Source organism: Mytilus galloprovincialis, chromosome 11 (genome assembly GCF_965363235.1).
Source record: "Mytilus galloprovincialis chromosome 11, xbMytGall1.hap1.1, whole genome shotgun sequence".
NCBI classification, from domain to species: domain Eukaryota; kingdom Metazoa; phylum Mollusca; class Bivalvia; order Mytilida; family Mytilidae; genus Mytilus; species Mytilus galloprovincialis.
Genome location: NC_134848.1, coordinates 19,573,138 through 19,595,940, shown reverse-complemented (window position 1 = coordinate 19,595,940; position 22,803 = coordinate 19,573,138). Strand labels below are relative to the sequence as shown.

Sequence of the window (22,803 nt, the reverse complement as noted above, 5' to 3'; positions counted from 1 at the left end):
AAATTCAAATATCCAGGAAAGTTCCAGTTTTCTTCAATCCATGACAATTGGTACCCATGGAAAATAAATGTATCAACTCTTTTAGATATGTAGCATAATAGAGCTAGTGCAGGACATTATAAAAATTAATCATATCTATCAAAACGCCCTTTAACTCTAGACTCACATTTGAAAATTAAAAAAAAAAAGTGTGTTATGTTCGGTGTCGAATTTAAGCTTTTTAGTGTACTGGCCAGCCGGGCAGTGGACTATAGATCTACTGGTCCGGCTCAAAATTTACTGGTCCTGCAAAAATGACATTCATTTGATAACCACTAAAACATATGACAGATGTTTAGTTTTATTTTCCACAGCTGCTTTCCTCTTCTTTATTCCAAAAATAGCGCCCCCAATACCCTAAAAATAATTTCTCATGTTTATTTTTTTGTAAACAAACAGAGAAAGAGATGCAATCATTGATTTTAACAAAAAATTTCTACTGGTCCGACACAAATTCTACTGGTCTCGGACCACCGGACCAGCGCCAATTTCGACCCCTGGTTATGTTCAACAATTCCAACACTTATATAAATTTTACAGCAAAATTCCTGTAACTCTGAAATAAGAAACCTGAAAGTTAAAAAAAATAACAACCATCTTGTTCATACAAAAACAAACATGCATATATACAAAACTAGCTATATAGTGTAGCAAATTCTAACATATAAAAATTTTCAATAGGAAAAAATACAAGTCTCAAAACTTTGGCACTATGTACAGAAACAGTATTTTATTGTGTTCTGTTAAAATGGTCAGGATTTCACAGAGAAATTCAAAATTATCAGATGAAGAAATCCTATTATTATAAGTCATTTACATTTCATAAGCATTTTGTTTACTTGTACAGAGAAAGAGTTATATCCCTTTGACATAAATATTTAAAATCTATTTTTCTTCTAATCTTGAATTTCTTTCGACTCTTGCTATGATTGAGTGTCCTTTATAGAATAACAAACAATAATCCAAAATTCAAATATACAAAAATATTCAACGAGTAACTAAACAGCACATTAGTTCACAAATACATGATTCATCTTAGTGCATGAATTAATTATCAGTGTAATATTTTTTAATTCTTGGATTCTTTATTTCATTGACCCTCATGCCCATAGAACTTTTTAATAGAAACAAAGTAGAAAATATATAAGGAACTAGTTATATCTATTTCTATGTATTCTCCATTGTTTGATGCGACGTAATTGACAACATCTTGACAACACCTGTTTTTGTATGACGTTAGAGGAGTGAAGATATCTGATTCATTTAACAAGTTAAATCATTGGCTTTCAATTCACTTTGAAATCAGGGTACTGTAAATCAGACATGGGGTAATTGAAATATGTAATTGTAATTGACTGTAATTAATTACAATTTATCATGTAATTGAATGTAATGTGTAATTGAGCATTTTTTCAATTACATGTAATTGAATGTAATTAATTACATAGCCAAAATTGCCTGTAATTGACAATTACTTTTCAATTACAAGTCAATTACATTTGAAATTTTGGATCAAAAGATTAAATCTTGTGTTTTCTCAAAAAATTATTAAAAGCAATAATCTTAACAAATGTTGTAAGCTGACAAAGAAAAGCCTTCACAGTATACTTTCTGTATTAACACAACCATGGTAGATTCTTCATTTTGTATTGAATGATAAAAAAAATGTAGACACATGCCATAATTTTAAAAGAAACCACTAGGAAGTCACTGTCTTGACCTTAATTAGTAGATTTAGATAGATATTTTAAGACATTGATTTAACATAATTAACTTTATTCAAGGACTTAAATAACCAATAAATATAACCTCTGGCTATTTGTTTTATTACAAACTATATAATGACTGTTTTTATAACAGTTATGTTAAACAGATATAAGGCTAATTAGAGAGAGATAAATATACCCCTAGGGCCTATAGGTACATGTTTAAATTCTTGAAGGGATAATGCATATGACAAAATCTCACTTGCAAAATTTGTTCACTATATATATGAATGTTGAAAGAAAACATTTTATCAGATTTAAAAATGAGCTCCAAGAGTGTACTGGAACATTTTACTGTTCCTGATGACTTCCAAAATGGAAATACTTTCAAAGGAAAATGTATGCATTGTGGCACCCTCATTAGTGGAAGTTATAAAGTTATATCAGTGTAAATTCAGAAAATATTGAGTGATATTATCATTGTTAATCATACAATGTGGTAGATTTATTAGCAGTGAGTCAAAAGAAATTAAAGAATAGAAGACAATATAATGATCTCTCAATGAACAGTCTTACCTTTATGTCCATTCTTCAAAAATCACAATAATAAATGAACACAATAATTTCTGAATTTATATCATTTCATTGAGACTTATGTTATAATTATCTTTACTATACACAAAAATAAAAAAATTTCATACTAACTATTTTTGCTGAATAAGCTGAAAGATAAAACTCTGACTTAAACTGACTGACCAAACCAGAAAAACTTCTTTAAGGAACTTGAGAAAATACACTGTTTTATAAACAATTTACTTGTTTGAAGTTATCCAAATATTGAACAGAAACTTAAAATCTTACAAAAGTTATTATTACATTTTTTGGTAAATAAATAAGATTTGTATAAAAAGTGTAAGGGGAGATTATCTCAAGTTTGAAAAGAAAAGATTTGTATAAAAAGTGTAAGGGGAGATTATCTCAACTTTGAAAAGAAACTGGGAAATCTTATTAAATTACTTATACAAGTTAATATTACATTTTTAAGAATTAAGTATATAAAAAATGATTTGTACTTATAGTATTTCTCATACCATTTTATGCTAACTGATTGTCAGAAGAACATGAATATCATAACTATGGAGGCAAGATGTTATAATTTCTTTACAATACAACCTTATTAAATTAATCAGCATAAAAAGTATATAAAGTCTGTGGTTTGAGCAATTAATGGATCTTAATGACAATTTCTTCATGGGAGACAAGGCACTTTACAACACACTTTGAACGTTATAATACTAATGAGGCCATTGACAAAAACAATGTAATTCTGTACAGAGGATCTTACTAACTACTTAGAGCAGGAATAATAAAGTAAAAAAAGTTAGTTAGCTCACATACATACATGTACATTTTGTATTTACACTTTTATGCAGATTTGTGAGCAAATATTTTAAGCTCCCCTAAAATCTTGTGTTTATTTGACGTTGATATTAAAAAGCAACTTTTGCATAACACTTAAAGGTTATGAAAAGATAGATCTAAGGATATTTTGAGCAAATTTAGCTTAATATGAAAAAAGTGTTAATACGTCTATAGAAAAATTAAATGGGTAAGAAAAACCCAATCAGAAATATCCCAATAACTTCCATTATTACATGCTGAAGAATTTCCTTGATTTTGGACCATTATTGCAGGCTTAAGAATTTCCTTAATTTTGGACCATTATTACAGGCTGAAGAATTTCTTTGATTTTGGACCATTATTGCAGGCTTAAGAATTTCCTTGATTTTGGACCATTATTACAGGCTTAAGAATTTCCTTGGTTTTGGACCATTATTACAGGCTTAAGAATTTCCTTGATTTTGGACCATTAGTACAGGCTTAAGAATTTCCTTGATTTTGGACCATTAGAACAGGAACTGGCTTCATGGCGTTATCAACAATCTGTATCTGGCTGCCATTAATGGTTGGTATAATTTTATCTCCCTCCTGGATGTACTCAATCTCCCCCGGTAATTCATACTCCATGTCCTGACTAATGTTGTCTGATCCAATGATAATAATTGTTTTCTCGGGATAGTCATATACCGTAGCAGATGTTTCTAAATCAAGATCTCTATTGGTCACTACAAATTCTTGGCCACTGTTATCTGAAAAATATGATTTAAATATATATCTCTCAATTTTATAGCATAACTAATCAAATGTTGATAAAACAAAATCAATTAGCAATACATGAATAAATGATTCTACATTTATCATTTGTACACAAGAAAGCTCAAAGCTCATGAGATAATTACCACTGTTAGGTTACAACACATTTATATAATTAAATTCTATGACTTAAAAGTTCATTATAGTTCATAATTCTTTTTTATGACATTAAAAACATCATATTATGCAGAAAATGAATAAACCATATAATCTAATCATCTATTCTCTATGTAAGGAAATGCCCATACCATGTCAGTAATATGACAGTTGTCATCAATTCCTTTGTTTGAGCTTTTGATTTTTGCCATTTGCTTAGTTCAGGGACTTTCCGTTCAAAAAAATTCCTCAGAGTTTGGTATTTTTGTTATCTAACTTTTTACTAGTATAAGCATGATGAGAGAATACACTATAAATCTATATGCTTTATTGTAATCAGAATATGGGTCTGCAAGGAAAATTAAAGAAAGTAGAGATAGAATCACATTGAAACCAGTAATACTTAGTAACATGCACTTAATTTACTTGAATTAAAGTGTTCTGGGATCAGGAGGATATTTTTTTAAAACAATAATTTACAATATGGATTTTAAAATTTCAGACTAAAGTCATTATTTAGAATTCTTCAGTACAAATTGAACCACCTGTCCTTATTTTTTCCAAGTGCTCTTGAAAATCATATCCTGAAAACTGAAAACTTTTTTCTGAATATATGTGAATATCAAATTAAAATGTTCTAAGTAATACAAATTCTCTATAAGTAAGTTCCTGAAGTGTGTTTACAGATTTTAGCAAAATAATTAAATTGGATATCCACCAACTGGTACCCAAGACAATAATCTTACCATTGACATCTTTGCCAACTGCAGATTGTCTTGGATTCTTCAGAACCGAGACAGTCTTCTTTGCCTTTTTTGCCTTTAGAAATGGTTGTGTTATTCCCTGCTGTTGACTACCTCCACCTTGGTTCAAGATTTCTTGTTGTAACACTCCCGTCTGTTGTACATAGACACTTTGTGTCAAGGGATCCTGAGATCTAATCATATTTTCTTTATGTTTATCTGTTTTCCCATGAGCGTCAAGTCGAGATTGAGTTATAAATGCACTACCACAACACTGACAGTAAAAAGGTTTGACCAGTTCATGGTTAGGTTTGTGTTTATCTAATTGTGCTTGTGTTTTGAACTTTTTCCCACAAATGTGGCACATCCATGATTTCTCCTTTAAATGTTTAATCTGATGTTGATCGTAAGTGTATTTTGACGGGAAGAATTTATCACATTCCTCACATTTGACGAGATTTTTTTTGTAGTTGTCTACGTTGACCAAGTGAGAATGAACTCTGACAATATGATAGTCACAGCCTCCTATGGAACGGAAGACTTTCTCACAGAATCTACACTTCATCCCTTCACTGTGTACAAAGCTGTGACTACGAAGTGTAGATCGCCTCTTAAACTTCTTACCACATACCTCACAGACATACGGCATTTCATCTTGATGGTTGATCATGTGACTTTTGAGTTTACTTTTGAGCGTGAAACCTTTGCCACAGACTTCACACATGTGTGGCATGCTATCGTCGTGTTCATATTTGTGATGTTTCATGTCAAGAGCACAGCGAGCTTGGAAGCCACATACTTCACACATATATCGCACACCTTTGTCATGTGTGTCACGAACATGTTCCTCTAGCTCTGCCTTTGAAGGAAAGGGAACTCGACAGAAACTACACGTGTTTGGCTTATCCCATTCGTGCTCTTTAATATGTTCTTTGTACTCCTCCTTATCTTTGCATATCTTCAAACATAGTTTACAGATACGCTCTCCAACAGCCTGATGAAAGTATCGATTATGTCTCTTCAGATGGTACAACTGTTCAAAAGTCTTCCCACATTTTTTACAGGAAAATGTGCTGACTTTTTTTCTTAATCTTTGGTGATGATTACCCATGTGTTGATTATAATCAAATTCTGAATCGAAAAACTTCCTACAAACCAAGCAACAAATTCTTGATTCCTTGTGTCCGTCCTTTATATGATGACGTAAACTAATACCAGTGGTGTAGGACTTGGGACACAGTGGGCACTGGTACTTGTACTGGTACTTGAACTCATCATGTGACTTCTCATGCTCCCTTAGCTGACTTTTCAATGAGAATTGCATGTCACAATACATACACTGGTGTCCCTGTAACTCCTCCCCCTCGTGAACCTCCACATGCTCCTCCAGCTCCTCCAGAGACGTAAACTCCTCGTTACATTGGGGACATTTAATCACCTGACAAACTCTAACATGCCTTTTCAACCCTTTACTTGTACTAAACATTAGGTCACATGTTGGACATGGGATATGACCATCTTCACGTTTTCTAGCTCGTTTTATACGACTCCTTATATTGTTCTTATGTTTTTCTAATAAAATTTTCTTGTTAATTACCATGCCCTCATCTTTTGAGTTCCTGGTTGATTTTAGTTTTTTCTTAGGAGTTTCTTCAAATATCGATTCCCCTATAACATCATTTTCAGAACTATCATCAGATTGGACAAGAAAGGTTGGATCCATTTCTACGGATCTGATATCTGCATCCAGATCCTCATTTATATCTTCTCTATCTTGGGAATCGTCCATGTTCTCTTTGGTCTCCACTGTAACTCTTGTACTCAGTTGTAAACTGAGGTTTGCATTTTCTTCCGATTCTTTTTTAATCTGACAGTTTTCTAACAGTTTTAGTTTTGGCTCATTAATAGAGGCTCCATTAATTAAGTCTGTCACATTCATTTTATTGATATTTTCTAACTTGACAAAGCATTCCATATTGAAAAGTTTCTTTGGTTTTGGTGTTCTCCGTGGCCGAGATGAAGCATGCTGAGTATCATCATTTGTACTTGAAGCCCTGTTTGCAGTTTTGTCAATATTTTTAGTAGTTGCATCTTTATTTTTTGAAGAATTCACTTGCACTCTCAATCTTTTGTTTTCTGATGAATTTTCGAGAAATCTTTTTCGTTTTTTTGCTCTGCTAGATTTGGATGCTGGTGATATGTTATTTTCATCTTCTTCGTCTAAGTTTGCCACACTTACAATTGTATCATTTACTTTATTTGTTCTATTTTCAGATGAAGGTTCTACTGTATTTGCTAACAATATTGAAGAATTTGTACTTTCTATAACTGGTAAAGAGACTGCAGTTACTGGAGACAGATGTTCCTGGTTCAGGCTACTTCTAATCAAGTCATCCTGGACAGCTTTGTTGTCATCTGCTGTCTTTGTTTTATTATTTTTTTGCACAATGCTTTCTTCATCTTCACTGGCACCTGACAAAGTGTTTGCCTCAAATTTTAATGTTCCTTGCTTAGTGATGTCTGAATCATCTGAATCATGGTTTACTGAATGTTTTAAAGTGTTTGTCTTAGTCCCTGATCCTTCATTCACTACAGTTACATCTGCATCGTCTCCAAGCTTGACTGAAAGCTTTTTAATCTTCCCTATTACAAAAGAGAAAACATTAAATTGTTAGGGAGCAACCAAAAAATTATTTAAAAATAATGTTTTTTATAGGAGTAACACAACTTGTGTCAATGAACTGGTCACCTATAATCACTTCTGTCAATGAACTGGTCACCTATAATCACTTGTGTCAATGAACTGGTCACCTATAATCACTTGTCAATGAACTGGTCACCTATAATCACTTGTGTCAATGAACTGGTCACCTATAATCACTTGTGTCAATGAACTGGTCACCTATAATCACTTGTGTCAATGAACTGGTCACCTATAATCACTTGTCAATGAACTGGTCACCTATAATCACTTGTGTCAATGAACTGGTCACCTATAATCACTTGTGTCAATGAACTGGTCACCTATAATCACTTGTGTCAATGAACTGGTCACCTATAATCACTTGTCAATGAACTGGTCACCTATAATCACTTGTGTCAATGAACTGGTCACCTATAATCACTTGTGTCAATGAACTGGTCACCTATAATCACTTGGTTACCTATAATCACTTGTGTCAATGAACTGGTCACCTATAATCACTTGTGTCAATGAACTGGTCACCTATAATCACTTGTGTCAATGAACTGGTCACCTATAATCACTTGTGTCAATGAACTGGTCACCTATAATCACTTGTGTCAATGAACTGGTCACCTATAATCACTTGTGTCAATGAACTCGTCACCTATAATCACTTGTGTCAATGAACTGGTCACCTATAATCACTTGTGTCAATGAACTGGTCACCTATAATCACTTGTGTCAATGAACTGGTCACCTATAATCACTTGTGTCAATGAACTGGTCACCTATAATCACAGGATTTTTGTTAGCATTTGTGCTGTTAAGAACTAAGTTATCTAAATATATATCTCCTTTACAACAGACAAAACAGCTGATCCAAAAACTTCTAGCCACTATACACCATGTCCTATAATTACAACCCTAGATAAAAAGCAAAAGAGGAATGTTTTACATTGACCACCAAAAGCTATATTTGTATGTAGTCTAGATGGTTTAGAGGACTGGACACTGTGTAGGTTGTGTTTCAACAATGTCACAGAAACAAGGACTCAATATTTTGCTGGGGGAAGTACAAAATTTGCGAAAGCAAATTTGAAAATGTTACGTTATTGGGCTAAATTTCAGACAAGAAGTTTAGAAAACCTCCATTTCTAATGCACAATATGTCTTTAAATCATAATAAATAGGTTGAATATGAAAAAATCAACTAAGAAGAAAAAATTGATAGTAACATCAAATTAAAAAATAATTGAACTAAAATCATAAAATAAAGCAGTAGGAAGTAATGCAGGTTTTCTAAACTTGATGTTGATATCCAGTTGTATTGAATACCTTGTATATAGTACAACTGATCATCGATAGTCTTCATTAATAATAATACAACAAATCAGAAGAAAATTATCATAAAATGATAACTTTAACAGACAATAATTTTCCATTTTAATAGCAAATAAATAGTTTTGCATGTTTAAAGTGATTTCAGGGGTATACATAGAAAAAAAAATAGCAGTGACCCATACAGAATATTGTTATACTTTGCCTGGGTGAAGATTTTACTATGCTTTTTTTTCTCAAGGTACAAGTTGTTCAAAATTGGCAAAATTTGCTTAGATTGTTCATGAAAAAACACATTTTTGTGCATAGACAGGAATTTATGAGTATAAGACAGAATTTTTAAATAAAATGCAAGAAGGTAGGTTTTATAATATATTGAAGAAAATAAAAAGGAAAAATTGAGTAACTGAACTTGCTTTCTTACTACAAGCATGACAAGTAAAAAATGAAAATTTATCATTTTAGTCCAGTACAAATTTTGTAATAAGAGTTATCTCCCCTTAAATGGCTTATTTTAAAAATTGATTCTAAATACACAAATATTTGGCATTTGTTAAAACATTGAATCACTAAGTAATAAACAATGTAACCAATAAATTGCAAATCTGTCTCTTGAGCAAAGAACTATGAACTGTGATTGTACAATTAAGATGGCATTTTACCATGCAACTTCCTACATTCCTTTCAAAGTTGCAGTAATAATCATTTCAATTAATAATTGATAATATTAGTCCTTTGACATTAAAAGTGGTCAATTGTATTTTCCTTGGTCATTTCAAAAATCTTGATTTTGATCAACATTTTTGTTTACCTGTTTGATTTGTAAAACACAAGTTGTCTCCCTTAAACTGATGGTGATTCAACTTTCCAATGAAGTGAGTTCAAGTCAGTCAGCTGGTGAGTTTTAGAAATTTTCAAAATTCTTTGGCGACTTGAATATTAATTTCTCTGGCAAGTTAATAGCACCTGCTGACTAGTCGAAGGGGCCCTAATTACTACAGTAAACATTAAATGGACAACATTCAAATTGGGCTTTATGAATAGGGACTACAGTTGAATTTAAGGTCATACCAAAATTAAATTCCTGCATTAAAGATTCGTCTTTTATCATGATTTTCCATCGTTCCTTCAATTGGTCAACTGTTCTAGAAGTGTTCAATTCTTCCTTTATGATATTCCAGTTTCCATACCCATGCTTTTTCACTTGTTCATAAAAAGCCTTGGTTTCTTGAAAACTCCATTCAATTATTTGCTGTTTAGTTGCCGTGTATATAAAATCTCCTGTGCCTGTTTGTTCCGTTTCTGGAATAATTAACTTAATATATATCAAAATATTTCATTTCTTCTTTGATAAAAAATAATCAGACAGTGTTCTAACATATATATATATATAATGAAGCTTTTCCAACCACTTGTTACAGAAAATAGTCAAAACGGTAGTTATCTACCTTTATAATCTAGAATTTAAAAGTAATTCAGGCTAAATGCGGTATGGGCTTTGCTCATTGTTTATAGTTGTTATTTTCTCTTGTGGAGAGCTGTCTCATTTGCAATTATACCACATCTTTTTTTTTATAATGTGCATTCCATTCATACTGTTGTCGCTCAAGGGTGAATTCATTTATATTACATATAGATTATGCCAAGTTAAAAACATTAAAAATTAAACAACTTTCAGATATTTTCATTAAAATATATTGTACCTAGAGATGTCAACCCGGTTAAGATTTTATAATAAAGTACTTGTAGGGTTTTCCGAGCGATACTCGAGTACTTGCTCGGTAAAACATTTACAAAATGGAAACACAGTATTTTACCAATTTTATGCATTATGGGTTTGTTAGTAGTCAAAGGAATTTTATACTATAATAAATAGCTGACTTACTTCATGCACTAACAAGGCCGTAACTAGGCATCTTATTTTAGTGAGGCAAAATAATTGAGCCGAGCAAAGCGAGGCGAACATTTTTTTTGGAGGGTATGAAATGAATGGTGCAAAATCCTGCATTCTAGGCATTTTTAGAGAGTTTGATAATGTTTTGAATTTATACACTTTTAAAAAAAAATTTCATATTTTAAGACTTTTACTAACACCAAATTTTTAACAACTTTATTTAAATTTATATGTAAGATAATCATCCAAATATCACTGATTTGAGTCTGCTGTCAGAACATAAAACAAACATCGATTCAATAGAGTTTGCCACATTTTTCTATGGCCGGTTCAGTCAAATCGTTTCAGAATCATGATTTGGTCTGCTGATATCCTTATCGCGATGAACATGGAGCATGGCAAGACCGCACAATCTCTCGCCACTCATGTATGCTCTTTACCAAGTTTTCAGTCGTTTCAGGGCAGTCTGTGTTTCTAAAGGTAGCACATTATCATCAACACAATGATCAATGTCTTCTTCCAATTCCTTCTCCATCAGCAATTCGGTAGCAGCTTTTGTTTGCAAAAGGGAATTAAGCTTTCCTGTAAGCACCATCATACAGTCGAAGTTACAAAATATTAAACTCGCTTTTATGCTGACAAAGAGTAGACAAACTAGGGATAGAATGAGATAACATACATGTATATGATTCTATTTATAGAGTACTCAGTAAGTATATATGATATGGGTACAGGGGAATTGGAATGGAGTTTTTGACGTTTACATGTAGTTCCGTAATTTCAAATAATTTCTGGAAATAGTTGGTGGTATTTTAGTTCCAGAATTAGGGGTTAGGGGTTGGAGGTGTCCGATTGCGAAACCCCGAAATTAAAGAAACGAAATTCCGTAGTCCCGAATATGTACAGACAAAATCCTGTGTTAAAGGTTCTACCATTCCTCAATAATATCAAATTGGAATATGGGATATTTTTTTCAATTTTTAAGGTTAAAGAAACATGGGTAAAAACTAATCCATGCATTCATGTTTTATATTATTTATATTTTATTTATCTGTAAAGAGAAAGATTAAAGTTCGTGAAATGAATACGCAGATAGGACTGCCCCCTTGCGATGCCAGTACTTGATTTGTCAAAAGTTGGTGAAACGGAGAAATGAATACGCAGACAGGACTGCCCCCTTCCGAAGACCAGTACTTGATTTGTCAGTCTACATATCGTTTTTGGATTGTTCTAATGAAGTTATATGCAATACTCAGACTCTGTTCACAAAAAAACTAGTTTACTAGAATTATTCCTTCTTTACTTTCAGTGTCGCTTTTCCTTTTTCTGCAAGAGCCTGTTTTTAACTATAGATCCATGATGATTATCGTTACTAGGTTAAAGTGTAATCGAGAAACATCACCCGTTGAGATGCTGAGTTATATCCAGAAAGAATAATTTAAAAGGAATGATGACAAGTTATAGCAATTATAAGGTTGAGACAGAACAACAAATGACTATTATATTTATATATATGTATAAAAAAATAATCAGTGTCGAAATTTTAGTGAGGCAATTGCCTCACTTGCCTCAATGGTAGTTACGGCCTTGACTAATTACATGTATGTAAACTGGCAATAATCTAATCAAGTAATTAATTAATATCTATTGAAAAATAATTACTCAAACAACAGTATAAACACATTTTATGATCAATAAATGATTGGAAGTTACTGAAGCTTTTAATCATTTCTGAGAGTCGACAAAGGGTGCAACGAATTTGTTCTAATCTTAAAGTATTATCTTGTCAAACTTTTTTGTGACGAGGTGATTTCTCAACTAAATACATAACTAACATTTCGGCTGATGAAAATATTTGCTCTGACAGTACAGAGTAGAGGAAATGACCAAAAGGATAGCTTATGTTGTAAGCCTTGGGAAAGCGCTCTTGTTCATACTGGTTTCTATGAAAGCTAATGAGAAAATCTTGAACTTTGTCTACCAGTTTTTATTTTTACCTGTATTCTGAACTGTACCAGTCTCTAAACATTCTGGTTCTTCAGGTTCCTGTGAAGGATCAGTTATTTCTTCCTTTATTGTCCATTCATTTGTCTCTTCATCCAAAGATTGGTTCAAATTTTCATTTTCTTTCTTTGGTGACTCATTTGATGAAGCACTGATTTTCAATCTTGGTCCTTTATATAAAATAAAGAGAAACACAGCTAATATAACAATGCATTATCAATTATCTTTGGAAAGATTTGTTAAAATTGATTCTATCTTGCAATTGTCCCAGATGATACAACATTTTACAACTTGATGAATCTTTAAACTCATCAGACTGAACTCTTTGTTATTTCTCCTTCTTTATTACCTTCTCCTCACACCAAAATAAACTTACCAGAAACATAGCGGAAGAAATCTTGGATCATTGTGCTCTGAGAGTCTAACCATTTCAGCCCAATATCTGATCCCATTACAAAACATGTTGTCTGTTCTATATTCACTGTCACAAATATAGATTCTTCTCCTCTCTCAGACAAGTCTTTACACTGTAAACAGGATAAAAAGGAAATAAATATACAGAAAATTGAGAATGGAAACAGGGAATGTGTCAAAAGAGAAAAAAACCTGATCAAAGAGCAGAAAACAGTGGAAGGCCACCAATGGGTCTTCAAAACAGTGAGAAAATCCCATACCCAGCAGCGTGCTCCAGCTATCCCCTAAACAAACATGTGTTCTAGTCCAGTGAAAATGGATGACATACATGTACTTCACTCCAAAATATTTAATAGTAACTTCTAAAAATTAATTTACAGCAAATCAACTTAAGACAATCATCATTTCTTAATACATAATTTTCAAGCAGTGTAAGGTAAGTAATCAAACATACATTTAACAGTATTCTTTAAATGGAATTGGATTACCCCCTTCCACTGCTTTTGAATTGTCTAAATTCTTTTTTTACCAGAAAAACCCTTGTTTTCCCCCTTTCTTGCCCCTAATTGCTATATGATTTGAGCCACAACCTGTAGAAGTAAAAAAGTCATCCTCTCTTCTTTTAATTAAATTCTTATGATTTCTTTGCTCATATAGAATTTTAAATTATCTGCCCTTTGCAGATGTCTTTACTAATCATTTAAGTGTAATTTCATGGACAATGAAAATCCCATTTGTTTGTTATCTTCAGAACACTGCTAATTTAGAAGCCCCCCCCCCCCAAGGAGCAATTTTTGAAGGCCTTGCGCAAATACTCAAGATCTTTGAGCTTTCAGTTTCTTTGTTGAATTAATGAGATTTAATAACAAAATTTGAGCAAACCTGGGAAAAATCATTTAAGGCATGAATTTACATCTCAAAACTTAATGACCTTTGTGAGATTGTAAGAGAAATTTACTTATACAAGTAAATTTTTCAGAAAATTAAGGGGAGATTATTCAAACATTATTCATTTACTTATGTGTATATTTTTTTTACTTCTTCAAGTAAGTAAAAATAACTTGTACAAGTAGTACCTCTGATTGCAGTATGGAAACTTGTGGTATAATTTCAAAGAGATTTAAACACTTAAACACAAGTTATTGACTGGAAACTACAAAAGTGCTTATTTGGGACTTTTTTGGACCCTTATTCCTAAACCTAGGGACTATAATCCACAAAATCAATCCTAATCTTTCTTTTGTGGTTACACGGCGGACACTCGGCTAACCAAGAGATTGGTCGGTTAATCTATATTGAGTATGCGGCTATATCGGCGGTTGGTCTGTTAATCGGGTTGGCTAAAGTCTGTTAATTAGGTGTTATCGAGAAAATCATTGAAAGTTCAGCATGTTTCATTGTATAACTTTCTAAATATATTTTCATCATAAAAAGTATTCATGTCTAACAAAACAATTCAATGTACTGAATTCAGTGGTGTAATTATTATTTTTCTAGCTTCGATGTACGATCTATAAAATGAAAAGGCGGGTTACTCATCAACAAATTTATACACATTTTACACACATAAAATGTACACAAAATGACACATTGATTAAATTTACTTGCATTCAATATTTTGAACATCGAAAAATGAAAGGCATTATGTTTGTTAACCATATTGATATCATTGTGTGAAAAATCTACACGAAAATCTGTATTTTGGTGACTTAAATCAATCTTTATTTAAAACCTGGTCTGTTAATGGGTCGGATGTATAAAACACGGTCTGTTAATTGGTCTGTTAAGAGTTATGAAAGGCAATAAAAGTATAATTTTATTGCTATATAGGGTGTTATCGGATCAAATGAGTAGGCTCAAGACGAGCAGCTAAAATATACGAAAACAACACATGAGCAATGAAACATAAAATATATACAGAAAGAACACATGAAATTGAAAATTGATAAAAATGGTTTCAAAAAGTGTTATATTAAAGTAATATTAATTTCATCCAAGAATGATCACATATATCATGTTGATTCTGTTTAATTGTCATGAATGACACAAATTTTTCATCTACATTGGTAACCAGTATATAAATCAGAGATAAACGTCGTAATGTAACCAAACATCAGTAAGTAAAATATATTGGGATGACAAAATATGAAAAATAAAGAAAGAATAATGAGTAAGATAAATAAAATGTAGAAAAAAATGACATAACAATTTAAAGAATACAGAAATAAACAATACCCCCAATCCGGACCCTCATGGTATACACGAGAATCTGGAGGGAAACGCAGAATATAGAATAATATATAAGGACAGTAGAGAGTGATACATTGCTAAAAACGAGAGAAAAATAATACTTGTTTAAGAATACACACACGAAACACCGATGGCTGTTGAAACAGAAACGGATTGCGATGAACTTATATTGGTGACAAATTCTAGAAGTTTACATGCGGACAACTATGGTGGCAGGTTAATGCCATTTTGCGTTTTAGCGCTTTAGCGTTTTCGCCTTACATTTTCTATATGGCGAAAACGCGAAATTGCAAAGTCGAAAACGCGAAACCGATTTCTCGTTTTCGACTTCGCGATTTCGCCTTTTCGCGCTATAGAATATGAAAGGCGAAATCGCGAAAACGCAAAATGGACTTCACCAGCCACCATAGACAACTGTAGTTCTCCTCTGCACTTATGTAGAAAGGAACTAAACCGAATAAAATGATTTGAAACTTAAAATAACCAAATGTAGCTGCATTCGCTCCTTTCTGTTTACTTCTTTAGAGTGATTTGTAAACAACATATGATTAAGTAATAGAAGAAAAGAACCAATTGGGTGATGCTGACGAATTAGGGTTTAACGTCCAGTGACAAATATCATGTTCATATGTGAACGAGAACACATTATATGTACCCTGTGTTGTATTAGAAAGACAATTTCAGTCGGAATTGAGAACGTGCTACTTCGAACAGACACAAAAATTAAGGCTGATGGAAAACGTCAATAAAAAATGCATGCATATTCCAGAGTCCAATCCATATCATGCTATATTGAAGTGACACACCCTTCAATAAAATGCAAAGAAAGTGAAAATAAAAATGCTCTTTCTAGGATACTGTGGCACCGTATTGTCATTTTTGTTTACTCAGGAACATCTCATTCTTAAATTTTTCAAGGGGAAAATATAAAGGTAGCAAAATTATTGTCATGGCTAAATAACTCTTAACTGACACAAGTTCAATTGTCCAATCCATTAACAGACTTTATTCCCATAATTTTCACTAAAACGTGGTATTATTCACGTTATTTTACAATTATGAAATATTTACTAATGTCAATTTATTTTTTGTCCTTTAAATGATATCTAAATTTGCTTTTTTCGCCTTTTATTAAAAAAATTGCTATGCGTATAAACATAATTACTACATACATGTACTTGTGCGACGCCTTTTAGTTTTACTGAAAACTGCGCAGACTAAGAAATGTTTTTACAAGTGCAAAATGTTCTATGATAGATATCATTTTGTCAGACACTTTTTCTTTTTTTTATTTGGTTCTTTTAACATGCCAAAAAATCTGTACATTTAATAGAGTTTAACATTAAATTAAGCGTTTTACTCTTAACAGACGTATAACCAACACGATTAACAGACCAATCGCCCATATAACCATACTTAATATAGATTAACCGACCAATCTCTTGGTTAGCCGAGTGTCGGTCGTGGGTTATAAACATTGTGTTAAAATTTTATTGATTTCAATTTACTTTAACTAAAGTTTTTATAGTATACGTAAATCATCCGTCTTTGGACGACACTGACAACGACTTGATACCAATATACGACCAATTTTTATTTTTTATTTTTGTGGTCGTATAAAAATTACTACAAAAAGGCTTAGCTCATCATGCTCATCAGATGGATAAAAAGACAAATACGACAAATACAAGAGGACCCTTAAAAAAAATGTGTGTTAAACTTTTTATGATTGTAAGTATGACGAGGAATGAAAACAAATCCAGTGTTTGTGTCCTTAAAAAAAAGTAAATAAAAACATTATTTGCCCTTGATACTGTGATGTATGTCTTTTTACATTTTATTAAAGTTTCATTTCACAAAATAATTTGAGTAACTAATGTTCCAAGGTCAGTTTTTATTTACTTTTTTTAAGGACACAAACACTATGGATTTTTTTTCATTCCTTGTCATACTTACAATCATACCACATCTCCATATTTTTATAATTATGGTGACTTGCAGTGATGTGTTTAGACATAACTTATACTTACTACGTCAGTGAGGTGTAGTATATTTAAACACTTGTAGATGTGTAGTGAGGTGTTTAGACATATCTAATACTTACTATGTCAGTGAGGTGTAGTATATTTAAACACTTGTAGATGTGTAGTGAGGTGTTTAGACATATCTAATACTTACTACATCATTAACCTTGTTTTTTAACTGGTTCAGCTCATTCATTTTCTGTTAGTATATATGACAGGTCAACTGAAAAAGGCACGACAAAAAATAAAAATTTATACCATACAAATCATGCAAATAAATAATGGTTTCCAAGGTACATTGTTAAATATTTTGAGTCTGACAATCATTGTCTTCTAAGAATTAATTACAATGTAGGATGGTCATGATTGTGTGTACTTTGAACGAATATCCTATTTTTTTATTGTTTTTTTTTGTACATCCATTTAAATAAGGTCGCAAGTTTGTTTTTTTGGGAATTATTATCATATATATATCTAGGCCTTTGAAAAGGCCAAAAAAAAATATATGTCTGTTTCCTGTTTCCCGACCGACCCCGACTCAAACCCCCGACCCTAGATCTTTTTATTCAATTCTGGAAAAATTTGTTTCCTGTCCGATCCCGATCCGTATTATACTATACCCAAACAATCAAAATGGCTGCTCCCAGCACAAATGTGCTACAATTAAGGTTTAAAAAATGTCGGCACTGGGAGGATTATTCAATTTAAGCTTCTTTTAAGAGATTAAATCATTTTAGGGTACAGGACCCTAACCAAACATGACATTTAACCGACTGCAAATCTGACAGGGAGTGTAAAAATAATAAAAAAAAAAATCCCGACCTACCGACCCTGATTTATTGCCTTGGCAGCAGGAAACAGACATATATTTTTTTTTGGCCTAACTTGCTATGTGTTATTTGTTTTGCTCATTGTTGAAAGCCATAGGTTACCTTTAGTTGCTTCCTTCCATGTTTTTGTTTTGTCTCTGGTGGAGAGCAGGATTCAAGGCTCTTATTGATTTTTTTTTATCGATTCTTGCACCCGATCATAAAGTAACAATAAAAAGTGTAATAAATAAAATTTATAATGAAAAAAAATGATTTAATTTTTTCTGAAATTTTTGTTCACTCCAGCCTCCTTAAAACTAAAAGTGTATCAACATTGCTCAATTATCATTCCTTCAGTTTCTTGTACATGTTGATAATAGATATTTTTATTATGGTGAGGAAGTCACCTGTTACAGTAGAAAAATCAATAAAAAAAACAACGACAAAAAAACTATAAAATTTCCCGAAATTTTCATTCTACTAACATGACTTTTGAACTCAAAATAGTTAACTTTTTTATTTTCAGACCTTTTGAAAATTCCTGAATTTGCACAAAAACTACTTCCTTTTTTCAGTCTTGTTATCAGAGGACTTTGAGTAAAATATATATTTATTAGTCTAGTAAAATATACATGTAAGAAGGAACACAATACTATTTTCATTTTTAATAATTCTTTGATATGAAAAACATTATCTGATGATAGCATTTCTTTGTTTACATTGAACATGATGTCATAACATAAATAAGTGGAAGATATGAGTTAATAAAAGATGGGAACGGGTAAAGGGTAATATTAGAAAGGAATAAGAGAACTTGTCAATTATGTAATTTCAACTGTGTTGAAGATGAACCACATTTTTTGATTGATTGCCCTCAATATAACAGTGATAGAGAAATATTTTTTAAAGATATTATTATGTCTAATAAGAACTTTTGTGGGCTTAATAATAAACAAAGATTTCTGTGGTTAATGACACATTTTAATCAATTTATGTAATTTTCTAGTAAAGGGCTTTGACAAAAGAGCAAAACTATTGTCTAGTCTTAATAATAAACATAAGTAATTGATTTATGCACTGTTTTGTATAAATTGCAATATATATACATGTACAATGTATATATTACATTACACTATTTTTTATTTTTGATGTGTATTCTCCCCAGCTGCAACATATGGTAAAAAAAACTATACCATTATATTAAAATATTATATATATATATAATATATATTATATATATTCTAACAATTTGTATTTTCATTTGATATGTATTCTTTCATTCATTGGATTTTCTTTCTTAGTTTGTTATAATCTTTTTAAGTTCTTTCATAATATTAGTTCCAAAAGGAAAATATATTTTGGAATATTATTTCCACAGGAATTAATATTACACTACAGTATATGTTCCTAACAGAATAAATGGTATAGAATATTTGTTCCAACAGGAATAGATATTATGACAATGTTTATAACAAGTTTCCATTGGAACTTTTGTTAGGTGGAACAAATATACGTTGACACCTCTTGGGGCCCAAAATTGGATAATAAAATTTATCTTATCTTATCTTAGGTGGCACGGTAGTATTTCCTGGCCCATAAGGGATAATGATAGCCTTTTTAGAATTTTCACCACTTTCTAACACTGCAAAAAATTCTACATTCACAGTTAACTGAAGGACTTTCATTTTACCATGTTTACTATTCAGAAATGAATTTGAATATGTATCATGACCGTTTACTTTTTTAGCTATTTTTAAAAACCTAAGGTCACTAGTATTTTTAGGTCTTTTAAGGTGCAGTGAATACAAAATTTTAAAAAATTCTCAAAAATTCATTTTCATCTGTATGTAAAATTATTTCATATTTTTCTACACCTGATTCATCCCTCAGTTTGGGAAAGTATGTTCAGTTGACACTGTATTTTTTGTCCAATCACACTGCAGGGATGATTCCACTATAGATATAGTTTAGGGCCGCTGAGCGGCCCTTAAATCGGCCAGCGGTCCCAAAAAAATGTTTGTGAATCAAGGATCCGGAAATTTTTTCACCTAATTTCGGTCATTTTCATATAACATAAAAGTTGGTGCCCCTTTTCAAAAACAGATTGTCAAAATCTCATTACTGCATGAGTATGCTCATACTCGTAGCATCAACGAACTTGTTTCACTGTTGCATCGCGTTTACTTCATGATTTATCCTACCATTTTCCTAAAATCGATCAAAAGCAATTAAGGGAAGGCAACAGTTTAAGAATAAAATGATTTTAATGACTCAAAATCGTAATTTTCTCAGTCATCGCTTACGTTTCTTTCGATTCTGAAGTCGAAATTCAAACCAGATGTAATGCGACAATACTAAAACGAACAATTCCGGACTTATTTCCACGATTAGTTTTGTTTATCAAATTCACAGGAAAACATCGCTTTTTTAATAATTTACCTTTAATAGTGTAAGAATATTAATGAAAATAGTTGCACTTGCTTTATTTAGCAAGAAATCATTCTAAATTTACGATTTAGTGTCAAATCTGCGGAAGAGAATTTCAGGCATGTGTACCATACTAAACAAAGCACGTGTGTTAGTAGTGAAAAAAACTTTTTTCTACGTAAATTAAATCAAGTTTTAATTTAATTTTAAATCATTATTGACAATTGTCTTAGCTGAAAAGTAATTAAATAATGAAGACAGTTGGTATAGAATTTTATTTTCTTCATAATATTAGTTCGGAGCTTGTGATTAATAGCCAGGTGTGAACTAAAAACACAGGTAAAGAGATTAGCGATCATTAGCCAATAGCTCCCCGAGGCATTAATATAGTTAATAGGAGGGCCCTCAGGATTATAACACTTTACTGGAGTGGCAGTTTAATTACATAAAATCGAGAACAAAACAAAAATATGTTTAAAATGGCGATTTGAAACTCAATCTCAACGAAATGACCGAAATTATTTCTGTTGAAAAATAAAATTTGACCTAAATCCCAATATATGATTTAGGACTTTTGAGTTTCCGAATCGGTCATGTCTGGCATATATGACCGTTTCCGGACCCTTGTTGTGAATATAAATTCCCAATTCAGGAAAATAAAATAAAAATCGGTAATTCCGGAAAAGTGTCCGTCACCGATTACGGCAACTATAATTTTTCATAGTTTGTCGTCAAAACATAGTAAATCTGGATAAGAATGATGACTACGATTGCATTTTATTAACAACGATTTAATTATGTCAACATGAGGTAAACAATTTTAGCAGCCGGATTCAATTGATTTAATTTTTTTAACATGCTTTTTGTCAAAATGGGTGTCACAGCAGGCCTCGGCAAAGAGGAAATTAAAAATTTTGTGTAACATTGATGAATAAATTTTAATGGGCGCCGATCTCGTGAAAGCAGATTGCCCAATAGAGCCGGTTATGTTTTTGTTGAAAATAATGTTGATGATAGACCATTCATGAAATGACCACCGGATAAAGTATAAGATATCTCATATGATATATAAGATAGCTTTTAAAAAATGAAATTATATAAGATATCTCATATATTAAATGAGATATCTTATATAAATCTTATTATATATTATACAAATCTTGTACATTATATAAGATATCTTATATATTATGAGATAATTTGAAATTCGAATAAATAGCTAAACGGCTTGCCATAGGTTTATGTTAGCTGGTATATATATATATGTTTTTGTAATAGGCGTCGTTTACCAAAGTTAAGATGATAGTGAATCATGTGCAATGATATTCATGTATTACAACTTCCCTGGTCTGAATCCAATAACTTCTTCAATCAGTGTATAGGTGAAACTTAATATACATTTTCTGTTTTTACGGTATAATGATATTACTTCGTCTTAGATTGTATGCTTAAAAAATTCCCAATTGGTATAAAAATTCCCAAATTGATGTTCAAGGGACCCATTTGAAAACACCTGGAATCATCCCTGCACTGTTTAGATACATTTACCTAAGTAGGGTACACAAAAGAGCAACCTAAATTCTGGAATGCAAATACTACCGTGCCACCTTTAAATAACAACAGAACCAAAATCAGAAACTTTACAGTATATCCATTTTGAAATTAGAATATGTTTGAAGTAAAAAAAAAAATTCATACAGACTTCGTCCCCTTTCAGTTTCACAGGAAATGCCTGCCTCATGTTAGATCATAAACCACAATAAAGAATGTGAAAAAAAACATTAATTACAGGTTAAAAACACCATTCTTTGTAGAACAGAACTGATTTTTCACAAAAATAAAAAAAATAAAAAAGTGTTATTTGTACCCTTACTGAACCTCATTTTCTCCCATGAACAAATTTTTGTAAATGTGGGTCAGCTAGTTACGATGTTCTTATAACAATATAAACAACCGCCTGTATGGTCCTGCTTTGACATTTACCATTTCTAGGTTATTAGGGTAAAAACTGCGGACTGCCAATGCATGCAACGTGTTTGATCATTTAATTTACCATATGAAAACTACTATCCATAGGAGGAAGTATGGCGCTCAAAGATATTTTCTGCTGAGGAAGTTGACTAATATCCGGGACGAAAAGGGTGAATTATTTCCGGTTT

At 31.7% G+C, this 22,803-nt stretch overlaps 1 protein-coding gene across 2 annotated transcripts; it reads right to left on the bottom strand.

Annotated features, from left to right (window-relative positions):
- Nucleotides 1–884: 884 nt before the first annotated feature.
- LOC143051822 (uncharacterized) lies at nt 885–22,761 on the bottom strand. 2 transcript variants are annotated; one of them, XM_076224789.1, is made up of 7 exons: nt 22,698–22,761; nt 17,563–17,631; nt 13,097–13,247; nt 12,714–12,890; nt 9,894–10,124; nt 4,802–7,441; nt 885–3,895 (listed from the first exon to the last, which is right to left on the bottom strand). In XM_076224789.1, exons 2-7 carry the CDS (start codon nt 17,602–17,604, stop codon nt 3,627–3,629), a joined length of 3,510 nt encoding a protein of 1,169 aa, XP_076080904.1. In that variant the 5' UTR covers nt 17,605–17,631; nt 22,698–22,761; the 3' UTR covers nt 885–3,626. The 2 variants fall into 2 exon arrangements, with proteins under 2 accessions (XP_076080904.1, XP_076080905.1); XM_076224790.1 differs by having other exon boundaries at nt 22,628–22,755.
- Between the last annotated feature and the right edge of the window lie 42 nt (nt 22,762–22,803).